The sequence below is a fragment of the Drepanopeziza brunnea genome (genome assembly GCF_022702325.1).
Source record: "Drepanopeziza brunnea f. sp. 'multigermtubi' strain 214-2 chromosome Unknown ctg2, whole genome shotgun sequence".
In the NCBI taxonomy this organism is placed as follows: domain Eukaryota; kingdom Fungi; phylum Ascomycota; class Leotiomycetes; order Helotiales; family Drepanopezizaceae; genus Drepanopeziza; species Drepanopeziza brunnea.
Genome location: NW_027094065.1, coordinates 1,981,503 through 1,998,535, shown reverse-complemented (window position 1 = coordinate 1,998,535; position 17,033 = coordinate 1,981,503). Strand labels below are relative to the sequence as shown.

The 17,033-nt window shown below is 50.8% G+C and overlaps 4 protein-coding genes across 4 annotated transcripts; 1 reads left to right on the top strand and 3 right to left on the bottom strand.

Moving 5' to 3' along the window:
• Positions 1–1,499: 1,499 nt before the first annotated feature.
• On the bottom strand, positions 1,500–2,954 carry L3040_001722 (uncharacterized protein; the record flags this gene model as incomplete). The annotated part of the gene is made up of 1 exon (XM_007294397.2): positions 1,500–2,954. One exon carries the CDS (start codon positions 2,952–2,954, stop codon positions 1,500–1,502), a length of 1,455 nt encoding a protein of 484 aa, XP_007294459.1.
• Positions 2,955–4,018: 1,064 nt separating this feature from the next.
• Positions 4,019–6,335, bottom strand: L3040_001721 (uncharacterized protein; the record flags this gene model as incomplete). Its single annotated transcript, XM_066156869.1, has 4 exons — positions 4,019–4,573; positions 4,638–4,941; positions 4,998–5,412; positions 5,471–6,335. The coding sequence occupies 4 exons, from the start codon at positions 6,333–6,335 to the stop codon at positions 4,019–4,021; spliced, it is 2,139 nt and encodes a 712-aa protein (XP_066012878.1).
• A 1,095-nt stretch (positions 6,336–7,430) lies between these two features.
• On the bottom strand, positions 7,431–10,178 carry L3040_001720 (uncharacterized protein; the record flags this gene model as incomplete). The annotated part of the gene is made up of 6 exons (XM_066156868.1): positions 7,431–8,188; positions 8,309–8,588; positions 8,643–8,898; positions 8,960–9,401; positions 9,452–9,847; positions 9,926–10,178. 6 exons carry the CDS (start codon positions 10,176–10,178, stop codon positions 7,431–7,433), a joined length of 2,385 nt encoding a protein of 794 aa, XP_066012877.1.
• Positions 10,179–15,747: 5,569 nt separating this feature from the next.
• Positions 15,748–16,047, top strand: L3040_001719 (uncharacterized protein; the record flags this gene model as incomplete). Its single annotated transcript, XM_066156867.1, has 2 exons — positions 15,748–15,917; positions 15,975–16,047. 2 exons carry the CDS (start codon positions 15,748–15,750, stop codon positions 16,045–16,047), a joined length of 243 nt encoding a protein of 80 aa, XP_066012876.1.
• Positions 16,048–17,033: the final 986 nt, after the last annotated feature.

Below are 17,033 nucleotides of genomic sequence, written 5' to 3'. Positions count from 1 at the left end.
AGGTAGGTACCTAGGTACAAGTACAATGAGATGAGATGAGATGAGGTTGTTCCCGGCTTCGGGTACCTACGGTCCTACCTAGTACCACGCCGCGCAGACGTACCGGTAGCCTTGGCGCGCGCGCACGCAGGTCTGAAAGAAAGATCGTCACGATAGGTAGATAGGTAGGTACCTAAACCTACCGGTACCTACCTTTTTCGACGAGCAGACCCTCATTTTAATCCAGTCCAGTCCAGTCCCTTCTCTTCTCTTCCGCCCCCATTCATCGTCGTTGAGATGGCGAGCCGGGAAAAAAAAAAATTAAAAAATTAAAAAATTAGAATTTATATATATGTTAACCGCTCACTCGAAACACCCCAGCACCGCGTCCCCGATCCGCTGAGCGGACCGGCTTGCGCGATGGCTCGGCCCGCGGCGAGGGAGAGGGAGAGGAAGAGGGAGGGAAAGAAGCCGATGCCGGCGCCGCTAGCACCAGCCGCCAGAGCGACCATCTCGTCTGGATACCTACCGGTATGTCACCGACGGCAGACCTAGCTGGAGCGCCTCGTCCCTCAGCGAACCATGCCCCCCCTCGGCTTCGAGACCGGCGCCGGGCCTGACCTGTCCGCCGAGGCGTGGACTGCGGGTCTCCCCATCGTGGCGTGGATGGATGGACGTGTGGGAGGCACGCACGCTGCTGGGACGGTTTTTCGCGATGCTCGAGTTTAGAGAAATAGGGAAGGGGGGGGGTGGGCGAGTGTGGAAGTTGGAGATGAACCTGGCTCTCTTATACTGTAACAAGCAGAGCACCCCCGGTGCACCTCGAGGCTCAGAGCAGAACGCCCGTAGCGATCGATGCATCTTCATCTTCCGGCTTCTACAGATGCGTCTCGTAAGAGCCGCATTATGTCCTGCGCAGCATGGCAGATATTAGCGTCATCTCGAAGAGAGGTTAGCGGCAGACCACCCATCGTGCGTCGTTGGGTCTGCAACGGATAGGTAGATAGGTAAGGGAGCAGAAAGATGGGACGCGGCTCCCGTAGTACCGCAAAACAGCTGTCGGAATAGAGTTGGGGCTTCCTGCAGAGCTGCGAGTGGCGCGAAGCTTGCCAGTACCGGTATGTAGTTGCACGTCGGCTTAAGCGAGGGTGGACCCTGATACTGTAGTACCGGAGCGGGTCATTTCTTTGACAGGTATGGATCGGATCGTCCGCCTACCCCGGGGAAGAATTCGAGAAAGAATCCGAGAAAGGACTCGAGAACGAATTCGAGAAAGGATTCAAGCAAGAAAACAGGCCATACTTCAAAAGTCCAAAAGAGCTGTCTGCAGGGAGTGACAACGGGGCCTGATTGGTCACCAGAGCGACGAAATTGACGAGTAAACAAATGGTACCTATTAGTCGAGGATGACGCCATGTGTCACGTTCAAGAACAATATGTCACGAATCAACCGACAACGCCTACCCGCTCGCTCCAATCCTAACGCCACCAACGCCGCCCAACACAAGCACGCTCCCCGCTCAGTTCAAAATCAATCCCCCATCATCCGGCCCCGCGAGCGACCTCTCAATCCTCTCCCTCGTCGTCTGGAACAACCTCGGAATCCCCGTATCCTCAAACCCACACCTCTCCGTCATCATCTTCGCGATCCCCTTCGCCGCCAGCCAGATCACCGGCATCCCATGCCCGTTGAACCCCGCCAACACAAACTGGTTCTCCTCAAATGGCTCCCCGCTCCCCCAATGCCACGGCCGTCGCAGCCACCCTGCCCCCTCCTGATCCCTCTTGGGGAGCCGGCCGATGTGAGGATTGCCGTCGAAGCTGTACCCCATGACGCCCGACCAGATACTATCGACCCTCGCACCCGTGTCTTCCCAGCCGTGGAAGAGGCGCTGCATGTAGGTGTCGAAGTGGTCTTTCCCTGGCAGGAGCGTGCTGTCGTCCACGTTGTTGTACCACTGGTCGAGGAAGGGTCTGAACTTCGTACCCGCACCCCCGACGACGATGCTCCCGTCGATCTTGGGGGTGAGGTAGGACAGGGTGAGATCCTCTTCGCGGATGATGTAGGAGTTGGTGAGGAGAGGGGCACGTTTGCCAGCGGGGAGGCTGATGTGCGAGCAGATGCCTTTGCAGGGGACGATGGCTTTGTGGTAGTCGGGGAGCAGGCCGGCAATGTATCCGTTGTTCGAGTACACTACCTGTTTGGCGTGGGTGGTTCCGCGGGCAGTGGTGATGACAAAGCCGCCGTTGGGGTCGGGCGTAACTTTCGTGACGGGGGTGTGAGTTTGAATATTGACTGCCTCTTGCTCGACGAGAATCTTGGCGAGTCCGAGGATGAATTTGTAGGGGGTCATGGTTCCTGCGGTGTAGGTGGCACAGGCTTTGGCTCCTTTGATACCGGAGATGTTCTCGGCATCTTTGGGCTTGGTGAAGAAGACGTCGTCCATATACTTCAGATTGTGCTTCATCATGAGGTCGTACGTCTGCCTCGCCTTGGTAGCAGCGGCTTGATTGATCCACACATCCACCGTCCGCGTGATGGTGAAGTCGCAGTCAATATTCTCCGTCTCGATGACTTTCTTGATCGCATTCAGGTGAGCAATTTCAAACTCGGCAATCTCCACTCCGGCTTGCAGCCCATCTCGCTCGATGTAGGTGGGGATGTGGCCGTACAGATCGGGTCTTAGATGGCCACCATTTCTCCCCGTCGCGCCGGAGCAGACGCCTCGCGCCTCGAGGATCGTGACTGAGAGATTGTTCTTCTTCTCGCCTTTCTTCAGATGATACGCGGCGGCGACACCGGCGTACCCGGCTCCGATAATCACTACATCGCTCCACGGCGGGAGGCTTGGGGTTGTTTGTGTGTCATGGAGTTCATGAGGTTCCTCGTGCCAGAAAGACGGCGTCGCATCCTCCACCGGTCGATAATCCGCAAGCGGGGTCGTCAAGGGCTTCGTATCAGAAGACATCGACATGGTGGAAGGATGCGAGGGGAAACGAAAGGGACGTTGGTAACGAATGGCAAGCACACGCCGAATAGCAATGATCATCAACTCGGCAGGGGAGGAGGGGGAGGAGGGGAAGGAGGGAGAAATGGAAGAGTAGGAGGAGTAGAAAGAGATGGAAGAGTTGGAAGAGATGGACGAGTAGGAGGAGGAGGAAGATTAAGAAGAGATGGAGGAGTAGGAAGATTAAGAAGAGTAGGAAGAAAGAAGGAAGAGGAAGAGGAAGAGGAAGAGTAGGAAGAGGCGCAAGCAGTGAAAGCCAGATGGAACGAATGAAAGGAAAGGAGCAATGACAGCATGGATCAAGAAAGCCGCCCAACATGGCGGAACCGAGCGACGTCGTCGGCTCAGGAACCAGACCCTGAGGTCCCCACACCGCACGCCACGTTCGCCGTGGTAAGTAGTACGTAGTACGTTGGTACGGAGTAAGTGTCCTCTTCCTGATCCGGAACGAGATGCGGGCAAGACATTTCCCATCTGATGCGGGACTCCGGAACGCTAATCTAATCAGATCGCATCTGATAGGTGCCAGGCGGTGTATGAAGAAGACCTTACCGGACCCGGAGTGGCTCGGAGTAGCTCGGAGTAGCTCGGATCCCCAAGCCCTATGCCCATGCCCATGCCCATGCCCATCCCCTTCCCCATCCATACCCACATCCACACCCACATGCACACCCACCCAACAAGCTTTGGAGCTCCGAGACCCATTCATCTGCCTCTGAAGCGAGCTCCGAATCGACGCCGTCCCCGCCCGGTTCTACTCCGAGACCCACACCGACGTTTCAACATTCATCGCTCCTCGGCAATGCCTTCCTCGGGAATGCCGAGAGTTTGGCGATGCTTATCTGACAGCAGTTGTTGGTTCGGTGACTTTATGCCCATCAAGGTGTGCAACGTTGGCAGTCTTGTCTTGACCCGAGCCGATTCATTTTCACCGCTCGATCACGCTCAATCACGGCATATTCTTAAAAATCGGGTCTGGACCCTGCCTCTCCGAAGATCGGAAGAGCGAGCGGACGCATATTGTACTTAACTTACTCACTCGGACTTGGAAGGTCTTGTTGACTCAGTTCCAACCAGTCCCCCTGCGTCCAATCGACCGTGTTCAACCAGTCCAGATCATCCAGGGCCATGAGCGCCGGGTCAAACTGATCCTCTACGTCAAATTCCGTTCCCGCCAGTGCATCGCTGTCCTGCAAAGGGGGAAGGTGGAACTGATGATGATCATCACCAGCCGCGACATTCGGCAGATGTCCCGTCACCGGCGGCTCCCGCGATGATTGCTGCTGTGGACCCCCCGGTGGTACTGGAGGCGGGGGCGGAGGCCGAGGTGCATCAATCGCCGTGTCGATGATTCGCTTGACGACCTTCTTGAACTTCCCGCAGAGCTGGACGTTGTTGTCCGTGGGCCGGATCCAGTTCAGGAAGGCGATGAACATGGTGAGTGCCTGCACCACTTCGGAGCGCGACAGCTGGACGGGCGTGGGTGAGGGCATTGTTTCCGTGGGTGCCATGGGAGGGGCGAGGTTGCTGGCTCGGAGGAGCTCGAGACAAAGGATACCCGCACATGGGATTCCATATGAGAGGATCTAGTTTGGTTTCGACAATTAGTGGACGGAAAATCTGGGCCCTGGCCTCGGGAAGTCTGCTTACGATCCAATCAAATGCAAAGTTGAAGTCTCGGAGGTGCTCGCTATCCGACCAGAGAGACAACACGACGTGGATCATGTCGTACGCGATGTTGAATAGCTTCTGGCCGTTACAGTATCCCCGAGATACCAGCAAGCGCTGCAATAAAAACGCACACTGCAAAACGTCTAGCTGTATGCGAGTAATCAAATATATCTCATGAGGTGCTCTCTTGCGAGACTGAGAATGATCCGGGTGCTCTATCGTGTGGTAACGAATGTGCGGTGGGTAAGTGCCGACAATCTGTTCAAGCTGTGTAACCAGGGCACTGTACCACCGTCAGAAGCGAGACCCCATACAAATAAATACAAGGATGGTTTATACTCGACTTGTGCTTTGGTGTACTTGAGGCTCGCAGTGAGCGACAACCCCAAGATCTCTTCCCGGATGGGCGACAAGAGACTGACAGCTCGGAGCCAGGTGGTGGCGTAAATCTGATTGTCGGTATTCCAGCCATTGGCGTCCAGTCGCTTGACGGCTGCTTGAAATCTCTCGTCACCATTGTAGACATCCTCCTCGGAAAGGTCGAGCGGAAGAGGTATGTAGCAGAAGCGTTTGTCCAGTATCGGCGGTCTTCCATTGAACAGGCTCTCGCATTTGTCGAGGTGGAAGAAAGAGGACGAAATGATGCATCGATATTGTGATAGAGGTGTGAGTATCGGAGAGACCGGGAGGCGATGTAAGCCGGCGGTGATGAACGCAGCTCCAGTAGTGCCAAAATCCATTCTCAGATGGTCGCCTATGAGCGGCGCCAGTCAGCGCCGTGCCAGTAACAGGTATTTGGCTGGATTACTCACTCTCATCGCTGATGATATTGCTGCGCAACTTCGCACAGTTTTTCATCAGCACAATAATGATGTCGTTGATCTCCACGAAATCATCACAGAGCCTCAGACAGTTATTCGCACAAACCCTCATGTTCTCCGCAGCAGTCTTCCGATTTCTCCCCTGCTGCTCAGGAAACTCGAAAATGCGATCGCATTCCTGTTTGTGTCGGAAAATCATGCCGGCCCACGTGAAAAGGATTCCAATCATCTCCCAGCGAAGCCTTGGCCCTCCAAACCAGTTGTGCCAGCTCGTACCGTCCGTACCACGTGGGTCCGGGTTCGACAACGGCCGCTTGCCAGTCTCGAAGATGTCGTCCACCATCACCGACACGGATTCTCGCGATCGATTCGTCCCCAAGCATGCGCCGTACTCGGTCCAGACTTGATTGAGACACTGCCGGATCATGACAGGTGACTGCCACACGTCGTACATCTCCGGCACGTTCTGCATCAATGATTCGCACGTCCGCAAGGTAGGAAACTCCATCATAGTATTGATAGCCAGCTCTCGGCGGGCATTGCTATCATCGAGCCCGAGATGCGATAGATTTGATCCCGAGTGAGGTACTCGAGCACCCGGCTCCGCGGCTTCATCGAGAATTGCGGGACCAAAACTCGCATGGTTCTCCGAGAAAACCGCCGAATACCGCGTCGTTCCATACGGCATGCCTTCCCGCTGAAATAAGAAAGCTCGCTTGGATTGTTCGTACGCTGGCTCAGGTCCAGGTAGGGCCGGGGAGGCCGCATCAGAAGCTGAGGTTGGGGTTGATGTTGCGGTCGAGGTTGAGGTGCCGGACGATGTGACGGTGAATCTCTCTTGCCCGGTCGGAGTCATGATAGGACTCAATGGGGTTGGGTGGTGTTGGTGGTGGTGGTGGAGGTGGTGGTGGTGGTGATGTTCATTCTGGGTCCCGGACAGGGGGGCCGTGAAGCCATATTGTGACGGTGAGGACTCCTGGCTCAAGCCGCGGGCCTTGCTCATGGGATTTGGATGGTAGAAGCAATCCAATTGACGGGTCACGCATCGTGAACATCTCGGGCTCCCGTGATCACATCGAACTTTCGTCTTTCGACACGCTTCGCAGGCCTGGGGCTGGCCATTCCGCCGCACCCTTCCAGGAGGCATTCCGGGAAGCCTGGATGGAGCACGATCTTGATGAATTTGGGGATCAGTTGGTGGATGAGTTTGAGTTGGTGGTATACAGGCCGACAGTAGCAGAAGATGGGGCAGAGTCCATGGAATTATAACGTCTCAAGATAAATCACGTGGGGAAGGTATAGCTGAGATCTACAGGTGGAGAGAGAGAGCGAGAGAAATTTCTAATCAAGTGGGATGCGACTGCATCGACAACCCCCCTGCTAGCCTCGGCAGACCCAAGCCCCACAATAACTGGACTTAGTAAATGCTTGAACATATGTCTCGATATAAAAAGCCGTATCACTATTCAGTGCTTGTGTGTTTTGCTGGATACTGCTGTGTGGTTTTATTCTGCCGTCGATTCGATGACGGGGAAAAAAATATTGGGCTGTGGACGATCAGGGTCAGTCAACCCGCGTCCCAGCCAGGAAAACAATCAAATGGAGCCTTTCGCCTCAAAAATCTAATGTGTCCGGGTCTTTCCAGACAGCACAAGAATCGACGCGGAAGAAAAATATAGAGAGAGGAAACCGAGCCCCGATTGCTGTGCAACTTGCGCGGCGAATCGTGAGCCTGGTCCAGGAACCGAACGACCTAGCGACATACGCTGTTTTGGTTACACAGCTCCTAAGCGAGATCCAGTTAGTTGCACCAACAAAACAAACCCGGATGACTACCTCCCTTACTTGCCCTGACTTGGGCATTTCACCACCACCACCGCGAAGAAACAGCCGAACAAAGTCTTTCAACGCCTCTTCGTAGATTAGATCAGAAGCCGGATCGGATATCACATTACAGCAAGGAAATGGACCCGGCCACTCCCGCAAGCAGCACCGCCAACGCCAGATTCCTCCCCTCGGCCAGCCCACGCGCCGTGCCTTGCTTCGGCGTCGTCCCATTGCGATTCGCACTCCCCATCCCATCGACCGTCGTCTGGAACACGGGATCCACGCTCTGCGCGCTCGCCGCGCTCAAGGCCGTCACGCTCCCGTCGACGCAGAACTTGTTCGGATCCGTCCAGGTGGCGTCCACCGTCTTCTTCCACGTCATCTCGGGACTCATCAGCATCTTCGCCGTGAAGTAGATGCGGCAGTTCGCCGGCTCGTACAGGAACTGCAGGGGGACCTTGGAGTCCGTGGCGGCAAACGCGTTCTTGCCGTTGACCGCGCCCGGGTTCGCCGGGTTGCTGAGCCGGCGCAGGGCGTAGCCTTCGGCGAGGACGCCGAGCTCGCTGGATTTGAGCGCCGCCTGCTCGGACGAGGGCGCGAGGATGATGGATGCCGCAGCTGCCTGGGATATCTCGTTGAGGGGGAAGACCTGGGCGCCTTCTACTCCGGCGATGGACTGCATGGTGCCGGTATTGGGGCGGCCACCGACGACCGTGGTCTTGATGTTCATCTGGAGGATCATCAGGTACGAGAAGATTGTACAAGTCGATCCACAGGTTCCGTCCGTCAGAAGGACAACATTTTCCGGGGCGAAGACGGAAGCGAGTGGGTTCGATCGGGACCCGGTACCGGTAAGATTGAACGCGGCGCTGGTATCGTTTACTGGGTAACGAAAGAGTCAGCCATTGCCACATGGACCAATTTCGTAGGAAGGAATTTTATCATGTCCCAGGATCAGGGGGGGATAAAAAAGGCAGAGGACATGGTTCAGAGTTGTCTTACAAGGTGCTTGCTGATACGCCGTGAAGCGGTCCCCTTTGAGTGTAACAGGGGCGATGATCTCCTCCGTTGTAGTGAAGAGTTTTCCCGAAGGTGTGAATATGCCCCCCGGCTCAATGTTACTAGTGATGACACTATTTTGTAGAACGTTGAGGGCAGCACGCTCCAACGAAGTTTTGGCCGTGAAGTTGTTAGGGATGCTACCAGCCACTCTAGCCAAGCTAGCAACACTGTCGGCCAGTCTGATATTGTCTGCTTGAAATCTCTTGACTGTGGGGAAAAGCTGAATGGAGTCAGATGAACGAACGGCTTTGAAATTATAGAGAGAGATGCAAACCTGAGCAAAGAGCTCGTAGCCCGCGATCACGAAACCACCTCCGTTTGCCTGCACATCAATGATGAGTTTCGTCTTGCCGGCTGCCTTTGATTTCTCCAAGAATGTTCCGACAGTCCTCTGAAAGTCGGATAGATAATCGATAGACCCAGCGTCGCCCTGGGGCGCGAACGCGGAAACAGCCAGAACAGCGACGTTGTCATAGCCTGTGCCGTTGAGGAAATACCCAGAGGTGGTGTTACCGCCATTGTCACGAACGCTAGAAGAAAGAGAAGTCAGCATGGCAGATCCACACTCGGCAGTTCACCACAGAGACATACATAGGAGCCGGATATCCTTGGATCGTTGGCAAAATTGCCGGTCTACTCATACTCGGAGTCGGTGCCATAGTCGGGGTCCCTGTACCATTTGTGTCTCGCCTCGGTGGCGTACAGAATCTGGTGTAGTAATCTTCCCCACTGTTTACTCCAGTGAAGTTCACCCCTTGACGGATCACCGCAAAGCTATCTTCCGTCTTCTCTTCTCCATTATCGTAGGTTAACGTGACACTCGGACCTTGAAACGCTATCGAAGCAGCAACAGTGAGGATTCCCTGAGGATTGGCGTACGATCTGAAAACCGAGTTCCACTGAGAGTCTGGGTCCTGGAAACTGCTGAATTCCAAATTTTGTTCCTCGATATATTTCGCTGCATCGACCCCGTTGATCTTCGTGATGGCCGGGGCGTTGGTCATTGTGCCATTCATGGCACCCAAAACAGCGCCTGGAATATCAGCCCACGCAGTCAAGAGGATCAAGATCAAGATCACTTACCAGCATGATACAGCTTAGGAACCGCTTTGCCATCAGTGGAGATTGAAACGATATCCGAAGACAAGTTGTTCCTGAAAACAAAAGCCTTGAACACATCAGGTCGGTATGAGAAATGACCGTCATGCGCCGTCGTGATCAGCTTGACCATGCTAAGCTGGAATTCGTACTCGCTCTTGAATTGCTGATTCGTAGCCGTCGTTGAGATGTTGTCCAAGCCACCCTCGATATCGGTCGCGGGCAGCATGTAAGAAGCGGGGGGGTCTTTCAAGAAAGCCAGCGTACTCTGCCATTGTACAAATGCCTTCAAGCTCTTCACGAGAGCTGCAGCGGGCTCGGGCTTGTTCGGTACGGACTGGAGGCAGTCGTAAGCCAATTGAGCTGACACAGTCGGAGTTGCTAAATTTCGAAGGTCAGCACCATCCTTCAGGCTCCATCATCATCTTTCAGGGTCTTTCCGAGTCTAGCAAGACACACCTCTTGAATTCTGCGCGATCTGGACTGAAGTCGAAGAAGCAATCTGAGCACACGCCTGAGCGTCATTCGTAGGGCCGGGTTGGGATGTACTCGAAGAAGTGGATGTGGAAGTACTCGAAGAAGTGGATGTAGAAGTACTCGAAGAAGTGGATGTAGAGGTACCAGAAGTCGAGTAGAATATGCTGGTTTCCTGAGGACTCGGCGATGCGTTAAGGACAGCAGCAAACAGCAACAAGCACCAGCTCATTCTCATGACTGCTCCAGATAGCGCAGCTATCCTAAATCCACCTAACTCCATGACTTACCCAAAGAATTAAAATATGAAAAATATGAATATTAAAATATGAAAATTTAAATCTGAAAATTTAAATATGAAAATTAAAATATGACAGCGAAGAAATTAAGGAAGATTCGAGAGCAACCAGTACGCATCGATCTTAATCCTCAACCATTTGCTGGGAGGTCTCATCTTTTAACAATTTCCCCAGACGGGATATCACAAGGATAAGTCCGAGGTGCTTCGGCCAAGGGAGGCCAAACGTCGGTAACATCAAAGAATAGAAAGAAGCCCTTGGCAGTGAGATCAAGCTTAGATCACGGCTGGGTTTCAGAGGGGTCGACCGGAGTTGGCGTTTTTGAAGTTACACCAACCGTTGCAGATCGACGGAGCATGACTTCGCCGCACGGATGCTGGGTGTAGCTCTCGAGAGGAGAGAGCTTCAAGACTCCACCACAATATCAGATTATACACCGCCACGCTTATGGGATTTTGCTACATAGAATCTGGTAACTTGGTGGCAAGCCTGCGCAGAATATCGGCTTATGGCGCAGATACTTCCTTGTTGTGCCGGTAAGAGGCCCGTGTTCTTGGGACAGCGCATGACTATAATCCGAACTCATGAAACTTCACCAAAACGAAAACAAAAATCATTAGTCTGGTGTAAATACACCATGGGCGACACAAACAAACTGACTCCACCAGAATGAAAACAAAAATCATTGGTTTGGGACACGTCCACCGTGAGCGACGAAACAATATGGGGTAGACTTATAAGCGAGTTCACCTGGAGGTTCAGAGCAACACAAGTATTTCCCTTAGGTTTGGGACTAAAATCGACACTAAGCACAATAAGTGAGTACTCACGTCAAGAAATTACGAATTGTATTCTGATCTAGAAACTGTACTCTAAGGCTACCCTTGTGGCAGTTTCCCAGATAAGACCATGTGGTCAGAAGTGCTGACGCGACTCTCACAGCAGTGAAGACAATGAAATTTGAGTGCTCCGCTATAATGCTATCTGAAAAGACTAATAATGATGAATAACGAACAGAAAGCCCGCAAAAACAATACAGAATTCTCTGCTAAGCTAGGCCGGTGTCTCGACAAAGTCCCTCGGCCACCAAAGCATACACATACACAGTTCAAGCCCACAAGCTCCGAAAGTGCAAAAACTGACATTAGATCCTGATTTTTTCGCTCGTTTTCAAAGTCTATCGGTCATCTCCACGTCTGCTGGTTCTTGCACACGCTGTTGGTTTGAACTCGAACCGACATTGCCACTTCCCTCTCCTTGGTTCAGTATCTCTCGGATTATGGCCATGTTTTCCATCTTGGATGTTGATAACGGGCTGTGTTATCTCCACATGCATGAATTCGTGACGCATACATGTCGGCTTTTTCTATCCTCTCTTTGAGCGTAGTTGGACCGTTAAAGCAGTTGACCCAGTTGATCAGAGCGTCCGTCGTGTTGTGCTTGGTGTTGAAACCCGTTCCACTGCAAGTGACAAAAATCATCTTGGCGCGAAGAAAGTATCGTTCCAGGAAAATCAGCAAGTTGAGTACTATGAATGGGTCGAGACTTACCAAAAGGTAGGACCCGGCAATTAGTCGTGATATCAATATACAATTCCTCCAACACCGGGAACTTTGCGACGAGGCTCATAGGGAGCGGCGTAAGCACAACGTCCGATGCCAGATGGATTTTTTTGATCAATGATCTTTGAAGTGAATTCCGGCGACTGAGCCATGCCCTACAAGACTGAAAGTCGGTAATGGACCAGGTATTTGTGCCCCAAAGAATGCCCACAGCTTCTAGGTATGTTTGCCGGCAGACTGACAAGATCTCGACATGAACTCTGCTTCTAACACCGGTGGGGTAGACCTGGTGGCAATTATAATGTCGATTACAGCCCTGTGTCATGTCTCCGGGGCCTATCAACCTGTGGTCCTCCTTGCGTGCCAACTCATATGCCTCGCGTTCCGTCACCAGGGATGCGCAGACGGTGTGAAAGAATCCCAGATGAGGGACCTGAAGGCCCGCTCGAGGTCGTTCTTCCATGATGTGTATAAATTGAAAGCCAAGGACGTAACCCCAGATCATGGCACGAAGTTCAACAGGAAGTGAAAGTAACGGCCCTGAGGTAATGTTCTGGTTCAAACTTAAAGCAAATGAGATGTGTACTTGACTCGAGCGAAGACTCGGGAACCGCTTACATTCCTTGTGCCTTTAGATCTTTCCGAGTCGTGGATAGTTGCATGCGTGCCCTCTTGCGTGGTGGCTCCATCGCTGTAGACCGGAACCGCAACCCTAAACGAGACGAGAGAAGCGGTTCTCTTGATACCTAATGTCAGCACTGTAATATAGGAGCACAGAGAGCCCATCATGTTATGGAGCAAATTTTTGGACGACATACTTTCAACTCAAGTTGCGTAAGCAGAATTTGCGCGATGAGTGAGATCCACAGATGTGGAGAAAGATGTTTTGAATCCCTAACGATGCTGGGTATAAGAATGCGCTCAGTAAATGAAAAGCTGATGAATATGTGATGATGATAAACAGCGGCAGCAGACAAGAAGTGGTTGCAGATTGCCAGCGGGCCTTGGCCGGGTAGGAAGTTGGAAGGAATGCACCCTTAGTCTTCTTGCCAGGAAGGCTCAACCCCCCCTGATCTCAACAATTGTTTCGCCAAATGGTCCTTGAAATTCGTCAGCTTCTCAACGTATAACTTCAATGCCATCGCTTTTGGGGCATCGCTTCTTGTAAAACGATGTGCGTTCAGTGGTCGGTGAACCAGCTCAGGGAGACTCAACCGTCAAATTGAAGCTAGGCACAGCCTTTGAAAAGCGCTTGACTGAATTGCGCTCCGATAGTATTGGATTCATTTTCAAGATCTTCAATCTCGACTCCTTCGACACAAACCTATTGACCAGCCTCTTCTCTCCCGCATGCAACATCGAGATAGCAGCCCTCATATTATTCCATAACCCTTATATCTTCTTAGAGACTTGACTGGTGATTGTATGGCTTTCCTCCTTAAAGCCCGAGCCCGACAGCATATAGCAATAAGAAAGATACCAGGTCTTATACCGGATTAATTTCATGCCTCAATAAGTAGGAGCATTGTCATTTCTTTCGATTTCCTTTGCGCCATTACCATATAAACGTGCTAGAAGAGCTCCTCAAAAAAATCTCAGAAATAACAATAGGAAGAAAGCAACAGTAATAAATAGAATTATCGCTGCGATCATGCGATTATCTCGACCTTGGATTACGACCTTATTTTTGAAAAAGTGTTTTTTTTTTTTTTTTTTTTTTTTTTTTTTTTTTTTTCTGGCTTACCAGACGTCTTTTTGTGAGAATTTCACCGGCTGGAAATATTTTTAAGTCCGAAAAGAAGAGATTATCGGCAATATTTACTGGAAAAGCGACAGCAAGAATAAACTCGACAGCAATAGGATCATGGGCAAAGGAAAGAGGGCACGGATGCACCGTTCCTCTTGCTCTTCGGCTCCGTCGCGACTTGATCCGCATCACCATCATCCGCCTCGTCAAAATCCATCTCATCATCCTCCGCATCATCGCTGTCCTCTTGCGACTGAACTTGCCAGGGCTCGGGCTTACGCTTTCTCTTCTGGTGCGCCTCCGACACTTGGTTAGACATTGAAAGACCCAAATTGATTGCTATTCTGAGAACAGCAAGACTTGCACCTTCTAAGGCTCGAGATCAAAAACTTCATCAGCCGTCACCTTGTCCTTTTTCGGCCACTTTCATTTCTCAAATTTCAGTCCCAGATCAAACGCATACAGAAAGGGGAAGCTGGAGAACGCGAAGTATAATGATAAATGATACGATGTGATTCTAAACAGAAGAACTGCTCAATGATGTCATATTAGAAGAGAAAATTTCTCAAGTTGATTATTTTTAGCTTATGCAGTTGGGGGCTTTGATACACTACTGCAGTTTGCATATGAATCGGTCAAGTTTCCCTATCATTTACGATCACCTCCCCACCCCTTGCCCTCCACCTGAACTAATTTGAGTATTGCCCATCTTCAAAATCCCAAGAACTCGGGCTGCTTGGAACCATTTGGAAAGCAAATATAAAAACAACGTCAACAAACTCTCGCTTAAATTAGACTTCGAAAAGCCCCCCCCAAAAAAAGCACGATCCGATTCCCAAGGGCCAAGAACTTCGCTTGTAATATGCTTTATCTCATAGAAAATAATACAGAATATCAGAGACGTAAGTAAACAGATTCGGTGAGCCTCCATTGAGGCGGTCAATAGCCGTCTAAACGATATTCACTCTCTATCTGCGTGGGGGATGTAAAACAGGCCTACACTCCAAGGGCCCAAAGCAGCCGAGTTGTGCGGGGATGAATCAAGGAAGAGGATAAAAGAGCATGAGTGGTGGCATTTTTACGAGACTTCCTTTTCGTAGAAATTTCCTTGAGGCTGGTAGCGTTCCAAAGCCGAGATCCATTTCTCAATTGGGGCCACTTGGCCAGCTAGTCTAGTCACGGCCCTGATTTTGGGAGACATGAAATGCACTTCTTCTTTTGACGGTGAGGGCGCAAATGACAGTACTAATTTCTTATCGTATAGCAGCGCTAGGATATCAGCAAGTAGCGATGAAGGAGATGCCTCTCTCCGACGTAGCGAAGGGCTCCGACAGTGACCGTATGAAGAATGCTTGATTGAGCGTTGTTTTCGGGATGTATAGGTAGATGTCCTTGGTAATAGACTTGAAGACTCAAAAAAGGTCAGAGCCTTCAATTTTTATACGTATTACGTCATCTTGTTCCGCTTGGTAGCTATTTGCTTTCTGTCTTTAGAATCGTCATCTGCTATGGTTTGTGTGTCGGACTATCGTAAATGAGAATATAACAGGAGCGTTTTTATGATATTGTAAAGCTCTTCCAAGATGCAAGGAAAAGGATGGGGACCTGTTTGGCGCGAATGATCGATGCTTTATTCGAATAGAGTACAACATACCGAACACCGGAACTCAGCTTGCGGAACTGAATATCAAAGATCAGAGATCTGCTAGCTATACCCTTGAAAGCTGAAACACACCTTCATTTAAATGTAAATCAAAAAACGCAAGATGGCAGCAGAAAGATAAATGATGGCGAAAAAAGAGCAGATCAAATATTTCAACTCACTATTTTGATACATAGTCAAAGAGGAATGGGTTAATAGCGGTCCATTTTCTATATAAGCCCGCAGCGGCAACTTCACCGACCATTATTTGCTCCAAGTGTTTTCCGTTGGTGCTTACTACGCCGTCATAATTGTCATTCCATACTTCTCAAACTCAACAATATCTATATCCTGACTCCAAATCCCAGATAACTCAATGTAGGTCTAGGGACTAGAATATTCCTAGTCCCGAAAAGGAGAATTAGCAAGGACATCAGCGAACTGGAAACCTACTATGCATCTTCCCAGAAAGGCATATAAGTACCCGCATAAGAGATCATCGAGAAAGCAAGTAAATCAGAACCCCTATCAGAGATAAGAATGCATGTGCCGCGAAGATGCCCAAATTCTCACTCGCCTTTTCTTCCCCGCACTCGCAGTCCTGCAGCGATGGATCCAAGAATGAGACGGGATTAATGAAGCCTACGGTCTGCTTGCACATCCAGAATCTTGACAACAGATTGGAAGATGACGAGAAAAATCAACATGCAGGCAGATTGAAAAACAGGTATGATAACGAAAATTCATAGATTTGAGCACGTAATCTAACTCTTCCCTCTCTCAGAGTCCCAGAACAACAAGCAGCTGCGCTGCTACTATTCTTACAAACCGCGGCGCAACCCAGCGGCCCATACTAGCATCATAGACTCAGGATTTTTTTTTTCTTGTGCCTCGAGAATTTGCGTCGCGATCGATCCATATAAGCTCTAGTCACCCGACGGGATCATCTCCAGAACTAGCGCGGAATACCGAACGAAGTTCAAACTTGAAGGCCAACTACTGAATTACCAGCTATATCTGCGTCGCTGGTATCATCCCCACTCGTTCCAACACGAACAAACAGCGAATCAAGAAGACCGTGAAAAGCAGCGAAATCAGTGAAGAGCGGCGACAGTAAGACTATCAAGGGCTCTGTTTGGTACAGCACTGCAGGGCCCACTGCATAAGATCCTATAAATTATACCGTATCCTAAGAAAGCTACGAATGCGCCCATGACACACATGCTACCAATCGAGGATTGTTTCAAGGTGGCTTACGTCTCGCCCTAGTACACCAATATTGCCGGCGTCTGAATGCCCTCATAAGTAAGAAGAAGAAAAAAAGAGGGAGAGGGATTTTTCTGCACTAGATATTCATAGCTTTTGCACGCACCTTCTTGAAGGAAATCAAAGTAGAGCAGTCGACGAGTTGATTGGCAACACCAACAACAACAACAACAACAACAACAACAACAACAGCAACAACAACAACAAAAGAATTTCCTTCCTTTCTACTATCGTCGAAAACCACGCATTGTCTATCAATAGATACATGGCAACAACATCAATCACAGCAGCAAGACTTCCTTCTCTCTCCCTTTCTCGACAATCAAAACCTCCCTCCCCATCAAAAACCTCCAGAGGATACTGACCTCCAAAACCTCCTTTCCCACTAACCAAGCGAAACCCTCCACCCCCACCCTCTCGATCCTCAGACGACGCCCTAGAAAAAGAATTCGCACCCCTCTCTCAGATCCTCCTACATTCTTCGACTGCCGTCATTACTGCTTCACAGCTCACGCAATACCGAGAAGCAACGGACGAGCCACAAGAGCGAACACGTTTACATGCAAGAAGGAGATGG